We start from the raw sequence: 20798 nt of genomic DNA, 5'->3' as shown, positions 1-20798 counted from the left end.
GTATTTACAGCTTGGAACACCCTATCTGTATCTGAGCTGTCACAAAACTGCTCACATTATGTGAGAGAACAAGCGTGTCCTGAGCATGACTTAGCTGAGAAGCTTTACATAACCTTTTTAGGATGTGATGAAGTGCCCCCTTGATGTACCCAGGTTTTTTTTTCTGGCAGTCACAGGATAAAGCCTGGATTTTTCTGTTGATCTCTATCTGTACTTCTACACATCTCACACATCTGTTCCTTTACCCCATTTCCTGGTGGCTGGTGCTGAATGAGCTTACAAAATGGGAAGGCCAAGCTATAGTGACTGAACTTTACCACAAGAGTGTCTTAATTGCACCTTCCAGTTTTGGCCTCCCAGGTAACTATGCTGCTGTTGCTGCAGTCACGAGTGTCTCCCCTCTCTTCACAGCACTTATAGAGAATTTAATCAAAAGTAAGAAATAATTTCAAATATTATTTCTAGTTTTCTTCTGTTATGTATTTACCACCTCAGTAAAATACAGGCAGTGGTAAAGTGTAGATAAAAGCATAAATATTCTGTCTATTGATCTGCCTATCTAACTGTATGTAAAATAACTGTCAACTATGAAACAGCTGACAGTGTATAACATTACATTTAATTTTGCTGTAACTGAAGGGAGGTGAAAATACCATCTTTCACTCCTTTTTTTTTCTCCACCTCTCCACAAATGCAGCCCAAGCAGCTTCCATAGATTTGAGCAAAGGAAGACAAGTCACCTTGCTGAGGTCCAAATAATCTTCCAAAAGGTACATAATGAGGATTACCAAAATAAGGCCTTAAAACTATGTACCAGGCTCAAAAGATAATGATGTGGGCTTGAAAATTGATTACTTTTTAATTATTTCTTTAGAACTTGTGTTCTGCATTTGAACAGAAATGGGACTGCTTCAGTACCTAACGTTGAAGATTAGATAGCATTTCCTGATAAAGTAGTGAGAAAAGTATGTAGATAAAAAAAGTGAGTTCTAGTCATGTTTTCATTTTACTAGGATTTAATGAACTATCAGATAATTTTGGATTCCTCTGGGTTTGGTCCTCTCAAAGGGAAAATTGTTACACAGTGTTAAGGATTCAGTCTTTAAAACTTTAAGCTCCTTTTTTTTTTAAGCACAGCTGATTACAAACAGTAATTTAAAACAAAAGAAAATAAAAACAGTTCAGTATATTTTATCCAATAATATTTTCTCATGTAAGCATAGGTAGGAAGCAATGTGCTACAATAAATGAACAGTGAAAATCTCTATTTTATTGCAATTGAGTAAGTTTAGCTGCATTTATGTGACATGCTAAATTCTTGTACTAAAACCAAGGAAACCCAAATGAAGTCAATGAACCAAAAACCTGAATTAAAAAAGCCATTTATCTTTATGCCAGTAAGAATCAAAAGTTCAGTTCTGGATACTCTCCTTCCTCAGAGCATTCAGAAGTTTCTGTTGGTCCCAGTCTCTAAACCAGATGACTAATAGAACTAACATCATGACACACGTACCTACTTTTAACAGTATTAGCTGGGGGCCACGATTGGTTTAGATTTGTGTATAAAGTGATTCAACTCTGCCTTCCCTCTCCTCCTCCCTTCTCCCAGTCTGGCCAGATCTTTTTGCTGTCTCCTACTGTTGCATAGCCAGATATTGCAGAAAGGAAGGCATCTCTTTATTATTGTTGTTATTATTATTATTAGTTTTCCAGCAAGTTTTTACTTTTTCTCCCAGTGTTCATCAATCAAACAGAAAGCTTAAAAATTGATGCCAACAAAAGGCATCCAAAGTGACCTTGTGTGTTTATAATTGCACCCAGCTGTGATTACAGTCCCACAGAATATATTTTTTGTATTTGCTTTTCTTGTGGTACACTTCAGTGGTGCTTCACTCTGTAGAAGCGATTTACCCCTTTAGGAGAGACAATTTACTGGTTTCATGACCTTTTATTTCTGCAATAGAAATGGGTGAACTCACTTGGAATAAATATGAACCAAGCCAAAACATTACACAGGACAAAATTAATTCCACATCTGACCTTTCTGAGTCTTAGGGGGGGAAAAAAGAAAAGAAAAAAAGGAGGTTGATTCTTTCTGTCTTTTGCATGATGACATACATTTGCAAGCAGGGGCAAAAGATTCATGGATGTGTGTCCTGGTGAAAAGGAGGTGAATGACATAACCAAAGAACTTGAAGTGCTATGGCGCTCCTCAGGTAGACTGGAGTGGTGTGGGGAACCCCTGCAGCCACCTGAGTGCCCTGGCTGGTTTGGAGCCTCTGATGCTGCTTGCTGCTCCAACCCACCTCACCATCACTGCTTGAGGTGGCTGTGGATGAAGAGTGGGAGCAAGAGAAGCAGTGCTTGAAAATACAATGCTGATTTGCCTCCCATTCAATGCCGACCTGTTGAGAACAGAGCAATTTGAGGCACAAAGGTTTTATTTGCTTGCTTGGGACACATCTCTCACCAAAAAGGGGTACTGGCCTCAGGTTTTTGTCCTCCTCTCAAAGGAGAGGATGACATGCTGCTGCTTCTGGATGCTGCCTGAGGGAGCAGGGGACCAGGGATCAGCCCTGCCCATTGCGATGGTGCTGCTCCACTGCCTCTTTACAGAATCACAGAATGTTTAGGTTGGAAGAGACCTGCAAGATCATCCAGTCCAGCCTTTGACCAACGCCATAGTCAGCTACTAAACCATGTCCTTAAGGACCAGGTCCAAATGCCTTTGAAATGCCTCCAGGGATGGTGACTCCACCACTGTCCTGGCCAGGCCATTCCAAAGTCTGACAACCCTCTCAGTGAAAAAATGTTTCCTAACATCCAGCCTAAACCTCCCCTGGGGCAGCTTCCATCCATTTCCTCTGGCCCTGCCACAGTTTACTAAGGAGCAGAGGCTGTTTCCCTCCTTGCTCCAACCTCCCTTGAGGCAGCTGAAGAGAGGGATAAGGTCTCCTCTCAGCCTCCTCTTCTCCAGACTGAACAACCCCACCTCCCTCAGCCACTCCTCACAGGACTTGTGTGTCCTCCAGGCCCTTTATGAGCTTCACTGCCCTTCTCTGGACATGCTCCAGCACTTCTGTGTCCCTCTTACAGTGAGGTGCCCAGAAGTGATCAAGGTACTCAAGGTGTGGCCTCACCAGAGCTGAGGACAGAGGACTTTCAGTGCCCAAAACCAAAGGATGGGCAAATTACAAACCATGTATGAAAAAACAAAACAAAAAAGCCACACACAGGTCAGAACTGTTCTCAGTGTATAAATGTTAGCGTGAGTCTGGCAGGTTGCGTGAGGGGGGCCTCAGGGGGCTGCCTGTCCCGGCTGCCATTTTGTGCCTCCTCCCCCGAGGACGGCGCGGCCGGCAGGGGGCGCTTCTGGGGCCGCCCCTTGTGCCCCGATCTGGCAGCGCCGCCGCTGTCGGGGCTCGGAGCGGGGCAGCGCCGGGCCCGCTGGAACCGGGGTAGAACCGGGGTTCGGTCACCTCTGGCGAGCGGGAACGGAGCCGCTTCCCTGACAGCGTTTTCTTGGGTCGGGCGGCGGTTCTGTGCGTTCTGCTCAGAGGAAGCCGTAGCAAGCCGTCAGGCTCTGTGAAAAAGTTAAAATCAGGGAACACGCTCTTACAGGCGTTATGGTGATTTTTTTAATTGGGTTTTTGTGTGTGTGTGTTTTAGTTGGCTGTTTGCAGGGCTTCCACCCCATGAACTCCATGGGTGGAGGTGCTCAGTGCTGCTGCTGCTGTTGCAGCCCCCACGCTGCTGAGAAGGGACCCCAGAGCCTTCAGGTATCATTAGGCTGAGACCTGGCATGTGGCTCAGATGGACTTGAAATTAAAAAAAAAAAAAAATAAGAAAAAAAACTTTTTTTCAAGTAGCTTTTTCATATTTTAAGGGGTGAGGAAAACCTGCAGTTTCTCTGTGAAGTTGAGTTTTCTCTGCCCTCTTGTAATCCTCCTCGCAGTAATCACCCTGTGTCACACTGAAAACATCAAGTTGGTGAAGTTTGGTACCAACCTATTTGTAGAGACCAAAGTACCGTAAAAGGACCTGAGACAGAGATTTCAGCGTGGAGCTCACCACATTCCAGGCTTTCCTACTCATGAGAGGATTTCAATTTATTTATTTTTTCCCAACAACTTTCCCAAAATAGAGTAATATCTGCAGGAATTGATTTAAGCAAGTGCTGGCTGTAAGCCCAATATTACCTGACCTGCTGCTTTCTGTATGAAGGAGGTGTGCATCCTAGAAACATGGTCTAGGGCCTTCAACACCAAGATCACAGTGGTATAGCAGAATATCTGGGAGCCTTGCCTGACGTAAGTCCTTCATCTTTTCTGCACTGGAGTAGGTGAGCTCTGTCTTTGTGAGCTTTGAATCTGCTGGCCCTAGAGCAGGAAGCCTGAAAGACTCTAGATGCTGTCAAGCCTAAAACCTTTGTGGTCTCAGCAGTTTTCTGAGAGGGAAAAAAAAAAAAGGAATTTCAGGTTTTGACACATTTAGGGAACTTGAATTATTTTACAGTGTAAAGTAAATGCAGCCTGAGCTTGGAGAACATATAATTTGAAATGATTCAAGGAACCCTGATAGGCAGGAAAGAAACCAGAAGTAGCAGGACTTACCAGCAAAGAGAGACAGGAAAGATACGAAAAAGATGCTGAAGATGCACAGACCTTCTGAATGACATCCCTGTTCTTCTGTCACATCCCTCAGTAGTGTGAGGAGGCTGGTGTTTATGCTGCCTTTAGGGAGGGAGGAGTACCTCAACTACTTATCTAGTTGTTGCTACCTTCTGGGGGGGGGGGAATTCCAGGTTTTCTGGAAGGGTATATAATGGCATTTACCTTATTTCCTCAATAACAAGGTATTCCTTCCAGGTGAGAACTCAACTGACAATATCATATTGATGTCTGATTGAAGGTTTAGGCTGGCTAACAGGCTGGAGTGAAAGTTTTTCCAAACCTTGCTGTGGAGTCTTAAAAATTGCAGGAGATTGCAAATTCTCTTTGAGAGAAGTTATTTCCCACAGCCTCCTGAGGAAACACTAATGTGATATATACTAGGAGGTCATAGTGCTGGACCTGCTGATCTGGTGAAGTGAAGATTTAAAAGTGCAAGTGTAAAATAATTTATGTGTTAAAGGCCTTTTCTACTCTTGCTGTTTCCATTTCCTGATATCTCAGTCTGCAAGGACTGTCTCAGCATGTGTGTGTGAAAAGATGGAAAAAAACACACATTTTTAAGTTCCTGATGGAAGCTCCACCATACTGAATGCTACAGAGTCCAACTACACAGACAGATGATTCAATATTGGATATTTAAAATCTCTATGGTGGTCTTTTCCATTCAGAAAAATATCCTTGTGATGCCAAGGGAGAATGATAAATTTTCTGATCAATTTTCATTTGTATTGAAGGCCAGGCTTTTGAGACTTTGAGAGAGCAACAAGATTTACTCTAGAGAGCTGTAGTACTCTTTGAGTAACAGCAGTGTAGTACAGTCAAAGATCCCCCAAATTTGCAGAGCTCTCTCTTTGACTACTCAGTACTGAAGTGACCTCCCTGACTTATGCACAGGAGGTGGCAGTAATCTCAAGGTATGGTTCATGTTTCCAGCCATCCTTACATTCTCACAGAGACTATCACACAAGCAGCATCCTGGCTTTGAGAGTAAATCCAGGATATCACTTGTAACTTATAGCTGTACACTAGTGCACTTTATTAGAAGCTCAGCTAGTTTCTGAACTGGGTTCTTTATCTTGGTGACCTTCCAAGGCAATCAGAGCCTTCTTGGAAGACCTTGAATCAAAAATGTTTGGATATAAGAAAAATAGCACTGCGCAGCACACCATGGTGATCTCCCTGAGTTCACAGATTTGGAAGGCGCTGTACCATATATAACTGTGGAAGACAGCACTGAGATACTGTAGCTGCAGCATCAAGGTCATGGTGTTCTGGGATCCAATTAAAATTATGCAAGATAGGCAATTTAGGAAAGAATTCACATAGAATTCAGGAAGGAAAATAACATCATATGCATTAGGAACTCAGTTACTTTTTAAGCTTAATATTCTTCTGTCTCATGATTTTGTAATAAAAGCGCAAAGTATTTTAGATGTTTTATTTGCTAATTGATCAGAACTCTTAAGACCTTACTTTCTGAATTAGAGTTTTAAGTTGGGGTTCTATTTAATAAAGTTGAGGGCTTGCCCTAGATTATGCTGGTAGCAGAGAGTTGTGAATTTGGTGCATAGACAACAGTGAAGCCTGGAACTGGCACATCTGATGCTTGGGAACCCACCTCCTTCCCTGTGAGTAGAAAAGGTGGTAATGACACAGGTCCTGTAATCCACAGCATCAGTCCTCACCTCCTCCAGCATAACCATCATGGTAATTCAGGTCACTGTGCTGTCTTTAATTCCCTGACCCAATGTGTGATGTTGAGGAATGATAACTGCAGGTTAGGGGAACTGCCATTTGATGGAAAGCCTGGTATTTTGGAAGGGGATATAACAGGGCTATTTCTATCCTAATTCTCTCCTATCCTGTGTCCTCAAGGACAAAGATAAAACATTTAGCTATCTAGTGTATTTTAAGAACTGCTTATACTGTTATGCTCTGTAAACCAAAAACTGCTCCTGGCAAAGCGAGCAGGATTTCATGCATGCTTTGAGAAAAGGTTTCCTTACAGGTATTGCTAGATTCATGACCTGCGTTAGATTAGGCTGGTGACTGGGAACTTATTCTGAGCTCAGGGCCCTGTTTTGCTAGTGGGAGTGCACACTCTGAGTCAGAAAGATAAAGAGCAACTCACAGTCCAAACAGGAAGAAAGATTCCCTTAGAGCCAGCCAAAGAGGGGTTTGCAAATACCGTGTTAGTATCAGCATTTTGGTCTTCCTTTACTTTTTCCTTTCCCTTTCCTTTATATTTCAAAATTTTTCCTGAGGTGAAATTAGCTAACCAAGAAAGACAGAACAGGAAGAGGGAGCACAAGACCAAAGGGTAACATAGAAAGAGGAAGGGAGCAAGATGGGGAGACTGAAGGGCTCAAGCAGCCAGTGAACAGGTAAAAACTGTACAGCAGAAACCTGAAACTACCCATGTACATTGCTGCAGTTCAGATGACCTTTTGCTCAGGTGCAGATCTCTCTGTCTACTGAGAAGATCTCCTAGGCACATTCACACTTCTCTGCCTCATACCAAACAAAACTGGGAAGGAAAGGTCCAAGAGATAAGCCTTGGTCCTCCACAGGTTGCCATGCTGATGAGTGTCTTGTGTTTGATGCAAGCCAGTTTGGTGCCTCCAGGGCAGGCAGTGGCTCTGCAGCACGTCAGGTCTGAAGCTTTGCAGGACAGGTTATGCTTGCAGGTGTTACTGCAGAAATGGCGAGGGCAGCAGATCATCCCTTTGTAGTGGTAAAAAAGAACTCAGGTGTCACCTTCTGCTCAGGAAGGAAGTACTGCCTTCAACATTTCTTCTTTTTCACAGCATAAAAGACAAAGAAACCCCATGTATGAGTCCTGCATGCAGCTGAAGGACCAGAACCCCCCTGCTCTTTCTAAAGGGATCAGCTGTTGTCAAGGGCACTTTTGCTCAGAGGATGCAGAGGTACAGGAGTAGATGGGAGGTGTTTCAGAGGTTGGGGAGACGGCCCAGTAAACCCCGGTTCCCTCCTGTACATCAGAGCTTGACTGTAGTGAGGATAGAAATCAAGCAAAGGACTAGAAAAACCCAAGCTGTCCTGTGATCAGCCTCAGTAGGCAACAGGCAGCTCTCCCTGAGAGAGCCTTTATCTCCAGGGGTTGCAGGGAGTCAGTAGGATGGATAGGAAACTGTGTAAATAGTGCCTGTTTGCTTTCATACTTTATTTATTCTTTTTATTCTTTGTTTTTTGATGGTAAAGGAGCTTTGTAGCAAAGGAATTGATGAATCATAAGGTCTGCAGCTTCATTTCCCCCTCCTCTCCTTTCATTTTTTTTCTTGATACTCAAATCTTCTTTCTTCCCGCCTTGCCACTCCTCTGCTGGTGCAGCAGGACGTGCGGTGCCTTTAAGAAGTGTGGTTTTTCAGAAGTCTAATTCCTGAGCTTCTGCATGTGTTGAGGCATGCCCTAAGTTTTGTGGTGTAGTTCATGAAAAACTAAAGCACATTTGTCTAGGGAGGTTTTGAAGTCCTTTCTGCCATAGATACACTTTACCTCTTTGTTCTTCCCTTCCCCATTCAGCATTTCCATAGGGATTTCTGCTCTCTCCTCCAAAAGAGGAGAGGAGATAAAGTGTTCTTCCCCCCCAATTAAAATTTATATTTATTGAGTTGGATTTTTTATGTGGCAAAGCTCAGGTGAATAAAGCTGAGGTAGCAAATTCTCTTGCTGAATATATCCTCCCCCTGGCACCAGCATCGCTGCAGTGTTAACCTGTCATTGCAGTAGCAAAGCAGTGCAGCTGAAAACACATTGACCCCTGGCAGTCACCACATTGGCAGCTTTACTGTACATTTCATATATTGTGAATTTCTTAGTGTTCCTGTTCATCAACATTATTTTTTGCTTCCTTTCTCCTCTTGTCACGGTAAAAAAGAAACTTGTAAGAAGGCAATCTGATTGTACTGTAAAAATGAACATAACTTCATGTAAATAAAGAGGGTTTCGGTTTTGGGGTTTTTTTTGGAGGGGGGGGGGAGGTCTGCTAGATGTTTTTTTAGTGCTTGCTAGAGTCAGCAATGCAATCTTCAAACCACAGCTCCCAGGAAGACTGTTGCAGGTGTTATAAACAGACCAGTAGCTAATGACAGTTACCTTTGGTGATTATTTTCAAAGCTGTTGCTTGCTACAAGGTCCTGCGTCTGTGCTAACATTGTCCTATAATAACAGCATAAAAACTCTGGGGTTATCAGCCTACATTCACATACCTGTACGTTGTTTTAGGCCTCAAGATAACAAGCAAGCCCAAGTGAGCAGAACTCCCCTACATCTCCAGTACTGTGGCAGCTCTGGGACTTACCACGCAGGATGTAGGCTCCACGAAGATGAAAGAACAGTTTCTAGCAGAGACAGGCCTGCTTTTAAGAGGAGAAGTGTTGGAGAGGAAGAGAAGGAGCAGGAGCTAGGGCTGGATGTGCCTTCTACACTGAGGGGGATGTGTGGCTTTGGTTAAATCACTTAACCTTTGAGCTGCAGGTTTCTTGAGAGTGAATAGTGGTATTAGCATCGTGTACAGCACACTGGGATTAAATGAATTAATGTAACACTACTTTATAGTTGTGGCTGCAGATGTGCTGAGTGCAGTTGTTCTATTTAAGAATCTTGTAGCGCTCGTTATTGAGCCTCCGGGAGGGCCCCTGCCAATCCACCCTTCTCCCCTCCCTCCCAATTAGTCCGGTCAGTGCTCTTATCCCTCTCCATGACCAATAGCAGGCAATCCATCCCTGCTGCTTTGCCTCTCAGTCCTGAAGCAGTGCTCTGCTGCAACAACTCTCTTCACAAGTGGCTACGGAAGAGCAGCCGCATCACAAGCCCTGTGAGGAGCTCCATCTTCTGCACTGCCTTCCAGACGCCTGGGCCCAGGGCATCCCCAGCTTTCCAGTCATTGCAGCATCCCTTCAGTAGTGTGCTGGAACAGGAGGTGGAGGTCCTGGGGTCTCTTGACATCTCTGCCACCTGCTCACGGGGTGGCCCGAGCAAGTCACAGCACCTTTCTCTTCGCTTTTAACGCTGAAGTGCGGATTGGATCCGCACCTTCAGACCTGAGAGCTACTGAGGGCTGAAGTAATGAGTGCCATGAAGTCAAGGATGTCCATGGATGCAGAGCACAATGTAAATGTGAAGTATTACTGTGTAATTATGGGTGGAGGTAATGATTGTTGAAAATTACTTATTTTACAGTAAGTCAACATTTGATCAGATGCAATCATAGGAAGGAAGAAGAAGTGTAGAAAAGGCTGTACTCTTGTTACTTCAATCTAAAATTTTTCATGAAGCTGGAATGCTGCCTCTCTCATGTTTTCTGTGCATGCATTGACTCTGAATCTGGTACTGGTTACTGAGATTGATGGGGTGGCCTAAAAATAGTCTGACTTCTATCAGTATACTATTTCAACATACAGTCAGACAGAGGTCCTTTTTTTCCTTCTCATGGGATTTGGCATTTTACAAGGAAGAAAGTACTGCTTTTTTGCAGTGTCATCTGCTGTATCCAAGGCTGATGCAGCAGCTCAATTAGCAAGTTGAGGATTTGAGGTAAAAAAGCAGATGAAGTGTGATTATGTACCTGCTGACATACTGGGATCATCAGGGTGCAATTCATAAGGTCTCTGGTGCTGCTTAGGGATCAAAGAGTTAAAAAATTCCAAGGTTTAATCCAGTATAATAACATTTTGCAAGGCCTATCAAATTCACAGCAAGTGAGAAGCAGAAAAGTGACTTAGCCAAGTGTAAAATAAAATTAGGTGGAATTGCCACAGGTTTCTCTAACTAGTTGTTTGACTTAACAGGGTAGATGCACGTTTATCTGAGCCCTCAGCAGAAGCTCAGACTGAGTTGTGCTCCCCTGTTCTTCCAGGCTGTGTGATCCACAGCAATGGAGTGCCCTTCATCCCATTTGAACAGAGCAATGTTCTGCTGCATCTATTTCTGGTTGCTGATTTGTATTCTGTAGAAGCCATCTCATTCCTTAGAATACAGAAATATATTGTTGTGTTTGTTTTCCTTTTGCTGTTGTGTACATAGTGGTTTGTTGTTCATTTGTTTGAAGGATTTAAACATCTGGAGGACACCAGGGATAGCAATGTCTTTGTACATAGGTTAGTTGTGGAGCTTCAGGTCCCTTCCAAAGTGAAATGCTACGTGCCGTGTACTGTGATGCTCGTTTGTATACTTGACTGTTTTAGTGTGAGAAGGACAATCAATATAATGCTAATCCAAGCAGCTGGATAAAACTACTGCTGCTAAAACTAGCACAAGGTAAAAATGGATTTATTGCCCTTGGTGATTCTGCAACTGCTTACCATGTAAGTAATACCAAATACAAATGTTGGAAGTAAATATTTATATGCAATAAGCCGATGTGAGTTTGAGCAAATTCAAAGAGGAATCAGTTTTTACTAAATGTCAGTAGGTGATGCACATAGGGCTGATCTTGCTGTGAGAAATTCAGTTCTTCGGTAATGTAAGCTTTGACATATTATTTGGACACAAACAAATCCAATTATAGCCCGAGTCTAGGCAATAGGTTATCACAAATGAGTGAGCACAAAGTGGGGGAAAAAAGAAAGGTTAAGTTCCTCTGTAGTGCAGGCCCCTCCCGGTGAGTGGAAGGCTACTCTGCAAGGAGCCTTGACCCTTTTACCAGAGTATTGCAGACCAATGCTGTAGCAACAGAAGAGCAGTTCTTAGGCTGTGGCTTAGTTTATTGCAAACTGTTTCTTTTGTGAAAAAAAAATAATCACCGTTTTGTTACATTGCGTCCCAGCCGATGAGCCAGGCACTGCTGACATTAAAACAGAACCGCAAGTGAGTGACAGCAGGCTAAGCATGGGCTGGAGTCTTGTAGCAGCACATCCTTCAGCCCCAGTGCTGCAGTCAGGGAGAGAAGGAAGATTTTTCCTTTGAAGATAAGACACCTGGGGCTTTTGTAGAAACTATGCCCTAAGTAGTGCAGCTGTTATCGCGATTTAAAAAAACAAAAAGGCAGAGAACATGTCTGGCTCTCCTGTGCACACCAGAAATGCCCCAAAATGCGAAAACCCAAACCAGCACTTGTCATTCTGCAGTTGTGTTGCTTGTGAATGCACACTTCCTTGTGGCTCCTGTGACACTTTCCAGCCAAAGGATCCCGCTGGGGAGCCGTGGGGCTGTTCCAGGGAGCTCTGGGGCTGTGCCAGGGAGCTCTGGGGCTGTTTCAGGGGTCCGTGGGGCTGTGTTGTGCGCGTACAGAGGAGAGGAAGTGCGGGAGTGTGCATACGTGTGCGTGTGAGTGGGGTAGGTAGAGCGCGTGTGTGCTGTGTCATAACGTGGCAGGGCACATGCAATTATGAAACTTTCCAATAAACTCTCAGTGCGTCAGTATTGGTTGCTTGGGTGTCTTCTTTTGTTGTTGTTTTTTGTTGTGGTGGTTGTTGTTTGGGTTTTTTTTGTTTAGTTCGTTGTTTTGGTGTTTTTTTTTTTCCGTCTGTTGCTCTCCAGTTTCATTTCCATTTATGAGTGGAGAGAGAGGGAGAGACTGAGAGTAGCTGACAGAACAACCCCCCCTCCCCCCCCCTCCCCAAGCTGCCGGAGGAGCCGAGCAGTTCCCACGACAGGTGGAGCAGGAGCACACTGCCGCGGTGCTGAGCGAGATTCCCGGGTCCTGGGGACAGGGGGAGGGGAGGCTCTCGCACTCGGGGCAGCCGCTGATTGCAAGGGGCCCCTTCGAAGTGCTGCAGCAGCAGCCAGAAGTTTGACTTTTATTTTTTGAAAGGACTGGAGAAATTATTAACCACAGTTGATGACGTCAGAGTTGATCTGATTAAAGGTTTGTTTTGCTGGCAGAGGTGTGCTCCGTAGAGACTGGTTCTCTCTTCTCTTTTTTTTTAAGTTTCTTTTTTGAACAGCAAACGGAGGGAACTGCTCGCACTGCCGCTGCCGCTGCCCCAGCCGCGCGTGTGTGTGTGTAAACAGGATGGTGTATCTGTAGCTGCCACGCACAAACACACATTTGACCATGAGGACTCTTCGCAGGTTGAAGTTCATGAGTTCGCCCAGCCTCAGTGATCTGGGCAAGAGAGAGCAGGCAGCCTTGGATGAGCGGGGGACCCAGCAGCGACGGGCCTGCTCCAACGCTACCTGGAACAGGTAAGGATTCTCACAACGTGCCGACTCCCCTTCTGCCTTCCCGTGCAGGTTGCTGCTCCGTCAGCTTGCAGGCTGGGTTGCCTCGCTCCCAGCTTGGCAAGGTTACAGCACATCAGGTTTCTTTCTGCATTAGTGCAGTACAAGTATTGGAATTCGTGTTCACCTAAAAGAAGGGAGCGTTTGGGTTGGTTTTTTTTTCCTGTTGCTGTTAACCTTCCTCTGAAGGCTGATGGCAAAGAGCCTTTCCTGCAGATGGCTCAGCTCAGCCTGCTCTTCCTTGTGACGTGCAAGGACTTATTTCAAAGGGTCCAGCTTCAACTATTGTCTTTGTTTCTATCTAGATAGTCTCATTTGAGGTTAATTTGGTTGAATTAAAAAAGTCACATGCAACTGTTAATACAGTTTTTATTTGCATAACTGTATATCATTAAGTGTTGCTACTGATATGATACAGTCCACTCAGTTTACTCACATCAATACAAATGTCTGTCTCTGCGTGCCACAACCACACACAATGTGGACGGGGAAGACTAAGGCCTGATTGTTTTCATTATTGTGATGATACATCTTAATTTTATTATTGTTTGACAAAATACCCCTCATGCAAATATTTGGTTGAGAATGTGCAACTTAACACAGAAAGCATCTTAATGACCATGTTGGGGAACACTCTTAAAGATAAGTCTAAGTCTCCAAATCCTTTGAGGTTATGTCTTTTTTGAAAGTGAAATGTCATCTCCTGTGTCACAGCCTGGAAAGCATAATTTCATAATGTTTTATAATAATATGGTGGCACAACTGTAGGAAGAGAAATACTCATGAACTAAGGACACATTTGTTAAAGGTATTTGAGTTCTGAGAAAAAAAATATCAAATATTCTGTCCCTCTCACCACTCAATCTGCAATTTCATTCTTGCGTTATGAATTAGTTATTTAATGCCAGCAACACCCAGGCACTGAATCTGTACCAGTCACAAAAGAGACTGAATTTCTGCTTGAATATTGTGCTATTTATGTGACCCTGTGTTGACTCCAAAGTCTGAATGTTGGTAGCAATTAATGGCTAGATTAAGCCACCTTGGTTTGTGCCAGTTGGGGCTTCATTTGGCCAGTACTCTGATGGGAAGCAGCAGGGAGTAACATACTCCTGGGCATCTACCAAGGTGGCAGAATACAGTCCCCAAAGCCTCTTTGTGATGATGTGCTGACGGCTCTTGTTGGCAGGGATTAGTGTTTCCAGGTCTTGCTTGGAGGGAGGGAGCTGTGGAGATGGATATGAATATAAAGCAGGTCAGGCACCAGGCTTGCTGTGATGGGGAAGGCTCCAGGCTTAAGGACTGATGCAACTTAACCCAGAGGCTTTTACTAAGTGAGCCGAAACTGGAGTTTGTTAGTTCTAATTTGGACAGGACAGGTACGGCTCTGGGATAGGTATCGCTCTGGCTAGAAATGGTTGTCTTATCAGTGACCTACACTTCTGCATCCAAATGCCTATAGAACTGTCCTGTTGCCTGGAGTAAGTGTGAGTTGTCCTGTCACTGCTTTGTGTGATCTCGGGCATGTCTGTGCTTTCCTGCCACAGTTTGCCTTTTCCCAGTGCAGGGATCACTGAGCCACCTCTGTTGTTTATGGCTTGTGCCTCCAAAATGCTTTGGGAATATTGGCAGGGTGGCTGTCATGCAGTGGCAAGCAGGTGCCACCTGAAGCGGCAAGTCAAGCGGGCATCACATGCCTGGGTGAACAGCTGCCTAAAGCTAGGGCAAGTAGTGCAGGTGACGAGCTGGTTGTGCTGCTTGGGCAAACAGAAGGCCACTTTCTTTTTGATTTTATAATGCAAGGTGTTCTTCTGAGCAGAAGAGAGTGTGAGGGTGATTGTTCAGACACGAGGAAGCTTATATCTTCTTTTGTTTTTAAGAAACAACTATTCTACAGGCTGTAATATTAGAGCTTATCTTCAGGAAAGCCAGGGCTTAAATGATGTAGGATTAGTTGTATTAAGTTATCCACTGTCGCTCCTGTCTGCCACCAGTGCGTGCCCATCTTCGCATGTGTAACAGGGTCTGGTCTTGAAAGAGTCAGGGTTCAGCTCTTCTGGAGAGACCATAATGTTGGTGTTGCAAACTGGGCATCTAAACCTTGACTCATCTGAAATCTTGGGTGGGTTTTGAAAATCTTGGGCTGTGGAAGGTTTGCTTTTTCCCCCTGTGAAACTGAGACATCCTAGCAGAGGCCCAGCATGCCATACTTTGGCTTCTGGGAAGATTTGTTCTTCCAAACAAGAGGATTGCCTGTGCTGTTTTGGTTCTGTGCCGATCCAGGAGTTAAGAGCTCGCTGATCAAGGAAGTCAAGGTGCACTAGCAGAGCTCTTCCCTCTCACCAAGCATGGCTGTTCTATATTTAAATGTCTGCTGGGTTCTTGCCTAATGTTAGCAGCTGTGCCTGGGTGTGGCATGTGTGTATCTACTTTTGAAAGAGGCTTTGAACCGAGTTCATCCAAACTGATGTGGGGAGAGGAAAAGTACATCTCCCATGGCAGGCCCTGCCTCAGACAAGGCTGCTGACCTCATGCTGAAAGTTAGCTCTTTGAGGTGGAGCAAGGCTTGGCCCTGCCAGGGACGATGCTGGAAGGCTGACGACCCAAAGTTTTGCTGCTGAGGTCTTCTGCAAGGCAGAAGCAGCTCTGTGACCGTGGGCTTTTTCTGAGGAGGACGTGTGGCTCCCCATCTGCAACTGGTTTGTGTGTTACTGTGGTCTGGCTGCCCAGCGATATACCCTCTGCTGCCTCCACTCTGCTCAGAGCAGTCTCATCCCTCAGAGTGCTGGTACCAGAGGATGCCTGCTGCTTTCTGACACTGAGGGAGGGCAAACTGCAGGAGCTTAATTGCAGGGTTCAGTGTGCAGGGGTACAGGAGCACTCAGTGCTGGCAAGGCAGTTCTGTTCCTCCCTGATAACTTTCTTTCACCTCCAAATTAAAATGCTGTGAGACTTCTTGACAGCGTCAGATCAAAGGGAAATTGGAACTCGGCTGCTGTCTGCTGCTATGCAAATTAGCTCTGAGCTTGCTTTCCCATGAACCCCAAAAGATTTGTACAGCCACACACCAGCAGTGCACGTTAGCTAGCAACCAGCAGCAACACTGTGGAACAACACAGAATCATTACAGCTCACAGAATTTGCAGTGGATTAAAATAGCTTAGATTTTTTCACTAGCATTGTCTTCAATTCCTTTTCTTCCCCCCCTCTCTGCTTGAGGCAAAAAGTGAGAACTGAATGCTGACTAAACCAATCGGACTGAGAAACTCAGGGTTTTTAATCTTGAGCTTGCAAGCCAGGGGGGCCCCTCTCAGGGCAGATAAAATCCATCGCAAGGTTTTTATTCTGACTGAGCTAGAACAAACTGCCTAATCAGGAGCTGATACTGTGTGATACTGTGGGAAAGCCTCTAGTCAAAGACACTCAGATCCTTGTTGGTGTAAGATAATGGGGAAAATTCATGGAGAAGTAGGAGGTAACGAAGAAGGAAAACTTAGATGAGATGCCTATGACATTAGTGAGATCAGCAGTAAATCCAAGGAGACATATGAAATCAGAAAAAGTTTTATGGTTTGGGCTAATTCTTACAGGGTTGTATTAACCACAATAGCTTGCTGTAAAGCATTTTTTTCAGTCATGGGAACTGTATCTCATATTTTTATTAAAAATGAATGGTTTGGGGTTTTTTTTTTCAGATCACAGGGAGGCTTTTCTAAGGGAGAAAATATTCCAGACCAGCTTATTTATCTACTATTCTACCCTGAAATTTTCTTTCTTGCAATATTTAGTGTTTATTCAGAAAGATTTTTAAATACTTCTGCCTGTTTGAGGATTGCCTTCTTTTTCCTGACCCTTTTTTGGGAGCTCTCCTTGGAGCATTCAGCCATGTGTATGCATGGAAGGCAGAGAGAGCTGAGCCACAGGATGGGGAGGAGGGATGGAGTAGTGAAGGGGACTTCCCAGCTGTTCAAACCAGCGCTGCAGCATGGAGCATGTGCCAGCCTTGACTACAGTAGCAGAAAGTGGTGGCAGTGGAGAATTGCAGCTCCCCATAGGCCTCCAGACACAGTTATACTTGCTTGAATGCAGGTATAATTGGTGTAAAAAATCTCTTTAGTCCTACACTTTTTAAAGATATTAGTGCTTGGTAACACTTCAGGGAAGTCCCTTCATCTGTCTGTCTCATCCTCTTTGTACTTACAAGTAGTGTTTATAGTTACTGTAGTCCGTGAACTAATGCTTCTAGAAGTCTTTGAAGAAGGAGTTTTGCAGACCAGTTTATTTTCACTTGTATGATCCAGTGTGTAATTGTAGCCCATGCCTCTTCCCACATTGCTTTACCTTGGGTAGAAATTTCAGAAACGTAAGTGAAGGAGCAGCTGCATGCTTGCTTTGAAAGGGTCAGGGCATCACAGAAGGCCTGTGGAGTTGCAGCTGGACTGATGCTGTGCTGAAAATGGGCTCCTCCCAATTGGATTAAGCTAATTCAGAAAAATGATGTTTTTTTCTGGAGCTGGAGTGTCTTCAAGGAGGTTTTGATACAAGTATATCAGGTCAGTTAGTGTTAATTAGCTATTGCCATAACTGTCTAGAGGAAAGGAGCCCTAAATCAATCTTTTTAAAATGAAAACGTTGCCTTTAACAACCCAGCACTTGCAGGGTGTGATTATTCACACAGCATTGCTGTTTGCAAGCAAAGGTAGTGACTTGTTTCAGAGGACTGAGATCACCTGCATGCTGTAACCAAATGAAAACATGGGCTGCTCCAGGAACACTCCAGGTGTTTCCTGCTTTGCCAGGAAGCACCAAGCTGCAAGGACCAGGGCCACAGTCAAAGCAAACACATCAGATATTCAGACACTCAGAAGCCCAATTTTGCAGTTGTTCCTCAATGCTGTGGACAAACTGTTTCTGACCTGTCAGAAGGAAGTGTTTTAATGACACCAGTTTTTCCTTCTTGGCTTCTTAAAAATGTCAGTGAAAGACAAGGGGTGGTACTTCAGTGCTGGGGGGAGCCAGCCTCCCACTCACCAAAGGCAGTGGTGTCTGGGTGGACAAGTAGCACCTCAAGGGAAATGTATGTTTTCATGGTATTTTAAGCTACTTAGGAAGTGGTTTCTATTATGCAAAAATCAGAATAATAAACCTTCACCCTCTCCCTCTTGACTCTTGCACTGTCAGACTGGTTGAGAGTGCTGTCAGCAAACATCCAACATTGTGCTCTAGGGGTTTACACCTTCCAGATCCCTTTGCTGTAAAGCAAACAGTGGGGAGGATCTGGGCTGTGTGTGCTAGAGCTGCCATTCCCCCAGTTCCGGGTGGCTGAATAGAAATTCCTGGAGCTGCCACCTTCTCTGCAGGATTAGGTGAATGTAGTATGAGTAGTCTTTCCAAAGAGGTGAAATTTGGCTGGTGTTTTGTGTTGATTCTTTTTGCTATGAGTGCCTTCTGGGCTATATGCAGTTTTTTGGGGGCAATCAACCGCAATCTGTGTCAACTGTGTGATAGATGAGTACAGTACATTGCTTGAGCCAGCTGACATTTTGTCTTAATTTTGCAACACCCCCCAATCAAAAAAACCCAACAAAACCAAACAAAACAAAACACACACAAAAAAAAAAAACCAAAAAAAAAACCACCTACTCTGCAGTTTTCCAATCCTGATTTCTCCTCCTACAGCCAGCCTGCTCTAGCCATGCATCTTTCTTTTCTTCCTACCCACTGACCTCTGAGAAGCCTCCTCCCATGCTTCTGTCTGCTCTGCTGTTCATCTCTCAAAATGTCTTCTCCTAGCCATTATCTTTAGACCAAGGGTGACCCATGGCATATGTTTTTATGGAAAGCTGCCTGCACAATTTATCTTAATGCTTGGATTCTAGTTAATTGCCACAGCAGTTTACCCCAGTTCTTACCAGCTCAGGTGTTGGCTAATGAATGGTGGTGTGCTTTCAAGAAATGCCATAGTCCTGTAACTCTTAAGATTTACCTTTTCTTATAGTATGAGGGTGATTCTAGCTTGTTTCAAAGGTGCACTGTGTCCAGGTCCCCTTTGTTCCAGCAGAAGATACTGCTGGAGGGATTGTTCATTGCCTTAAGCAGGAGAATGCAGTGATGCAGGAGTAGGAGGCTACATCTGTGCTTCTGTGGAAAATGTGGCTCTTGGTACAATACAGCAAATGAGAAATATTTGTAACCCTGGACATGCAGTGTAAGGTCTGGTCTTGATTGGAGGCTGGAACCTTAATCAGTACTAAGCATGGACAATTCAAGAGCTGACTCTTGGTTTCTTTTCTGTCTCCTCTGTACTGCTTTGTTCTTGTGCACCTTGAGCACTCGTTTATACACACAGCAACCACAATGAAGGTGTTCAGAGTAATGTCAGTGTATGAATGCACCCATTATTAACTCGCATGTTGTAAAAGAGTCAGAGAAGGGAGTTTGCAAGTCATTTCCAATTCAAGTTAACTATTAGAATGCAGGCTTAATTAAATACTTTATTGTCTTAAGTCTCAGTGGCAGCTGGTCACAGACACAAGAGAAGGTGATCCACCCACTTCAAACATCTTGCAGGACTTCTGTGTATATGCAGCAGCTCAGATTTTCTTTACAATAAAAGGTTGTACCACTCTGACTAAATCCTTTTAAGCAATCATTTGTCTTAGAATCCATAGCATTACTTTGATTTAAGCAGGGATTGTGTTTGGTTTTTCCATTAGCTTAGAGTAACTAAGAAGATACAAGCCAGCTTTTTATTATCTTGGCAGCAGCTTATGCCACTGATAGCATCGCTGTTACTTCATCTCCTTTGTTGCTTCTTGAGCAAGTGTTGAGGGGCAGATCTCCATACCCTCTTGGTGACCACATGCCTGCATGATGCTGGTCAACGTAGCAGGGCCAAGACTTGTTTGCCAGACAAGGCAGTCGTCCCACACTGCAAAGGAGATCCTAGACAGATTAAAAGATCACCATTGGGATGTTATAAGTAGGTACAGCTCTTCTACGTAGGCAATAACTTTTGTGCTTATAACCTGTCCCCTTAAGCTCTTGTTAAAAAAGCTGCTTCTCTCTTATTTCTTTGGGGATTTGTAATAATGGATCTGTTAAGCTGGAAAGAGAATACCTCCCCCTCATTTAGATACGAGTGCCAGAGAGAAGCAGGGAGAGCATGCTGGCTTCTAGGAGAGATATTTAGTCATTCTTCTGTGCAGAAGGCTGGCAGGGAACATTGCAAAGTTCATTTCCGAATCAGAAGAGCGTGTAAAGACTGCTTGTTTTATCCACTACATTAATCGTACTTCACATATTACTCATAATATTAAAATACCCAAGTCGCTTCCCTGTATACCAGAGACATTTAGCTGCCAATTTTCAAGTAATCGTAAATGGAGTGTGTCTGTTCAAGCCAGCCAAAATAAGCTGGGTTAGATCATGAATGTGTATTTCTGTGCACATGGGTTTAAAGAAGAGAGAGACACTAATGGGAGGGGGGGAACGGCAGCAAGTGGGTGCTTAATGTCCTTAGAACTTCACCAAAGGAACAAAAGAGGGAAGAGGATAATCATGGTTCCTATTTTGATGTGCTTGTGCATTTCTCCACGGTGGGTCATAGCTTTCACCTGCTACTTTTAATTTCCCCTTTCCACAGGTGTATGTGGTTGAGCTTTTCTCATAGAGCATTCCTTTGCTGTTCAGTGTTGTTTTGTGCTTGCATTTTGAATCTTTCAGTAAATAGCAGCAGTTCTACATTCCAGCCCAGTCCTCTGCTCTGAGCAAACAGTGAAAGGGGTTGTCGTACGATGTTCTACTAAGGTTTAATGTTGAGTGCATTGCAGTGGGAGCAGCCACATATGGATGGATCTGGCCCTGAGCTGAGAAAGCTCATCCACCAGTAGGAATCAGGCATCCTCCCTCTGGAGACCTTAGAAATAAGTATCATCTTTA

At 44.2% G+C, this 20798-nt stretch overlaps 1 protein-coding gene across 6 annotated transcripts in view; it reads left to right on the top strand.

The window, feature by feature from the left end:
- Window positions 1-20798, top strand: part of PRR5 (proline rich 5) — a 93072-nt gene that overhangs the window by 27063 nt on the left and 45211 nt on the right. For 2 of the 6 annotated variants that reach the window (XM_030468936.1, XM_030468939.1), the window contains one exon: window positions 12565-12821. The exons of 2 other annotated variants lie outside the window; for them this stretch is intronic. In XM_030468936.1, the coding sequence (XP_030324796.1) occupies window positions 12691-12821 (131 nt within the window). In that variant the 5' untranslated portion in view covers window positions 12565-12690. Of the gene's footprint in view, window positions 1-697; window positions 771-12564; window positions 12822-20798 lie in introns of all 6 variants that reach the window. 2 more of the 6 variants (XM_030468938.1, XM_030468937.1) reach the window with 2 other exon arrangements.

Source organism: Calypte anna, chromosome 1 (genome assembly GCF_003957555.1).
Source record: "Calypte anna isolate BGI_N300 chromosome 1, bCalAnn1_v1.p, whole genome shotgun sequence".
In the NCBI taxonomy this organism is placed as follows: domain Eukaryota; kingdom Metazoa; phylum Chordata; class Aves; order Apodiformes; family Trochilidae; genus Calypte; species Calypte anna.
The sequence above is the reverse complement of the archived record's forward strand: the minus strand, read 5'-3'. Positions and strand labels throughout refer to the sequence as shown.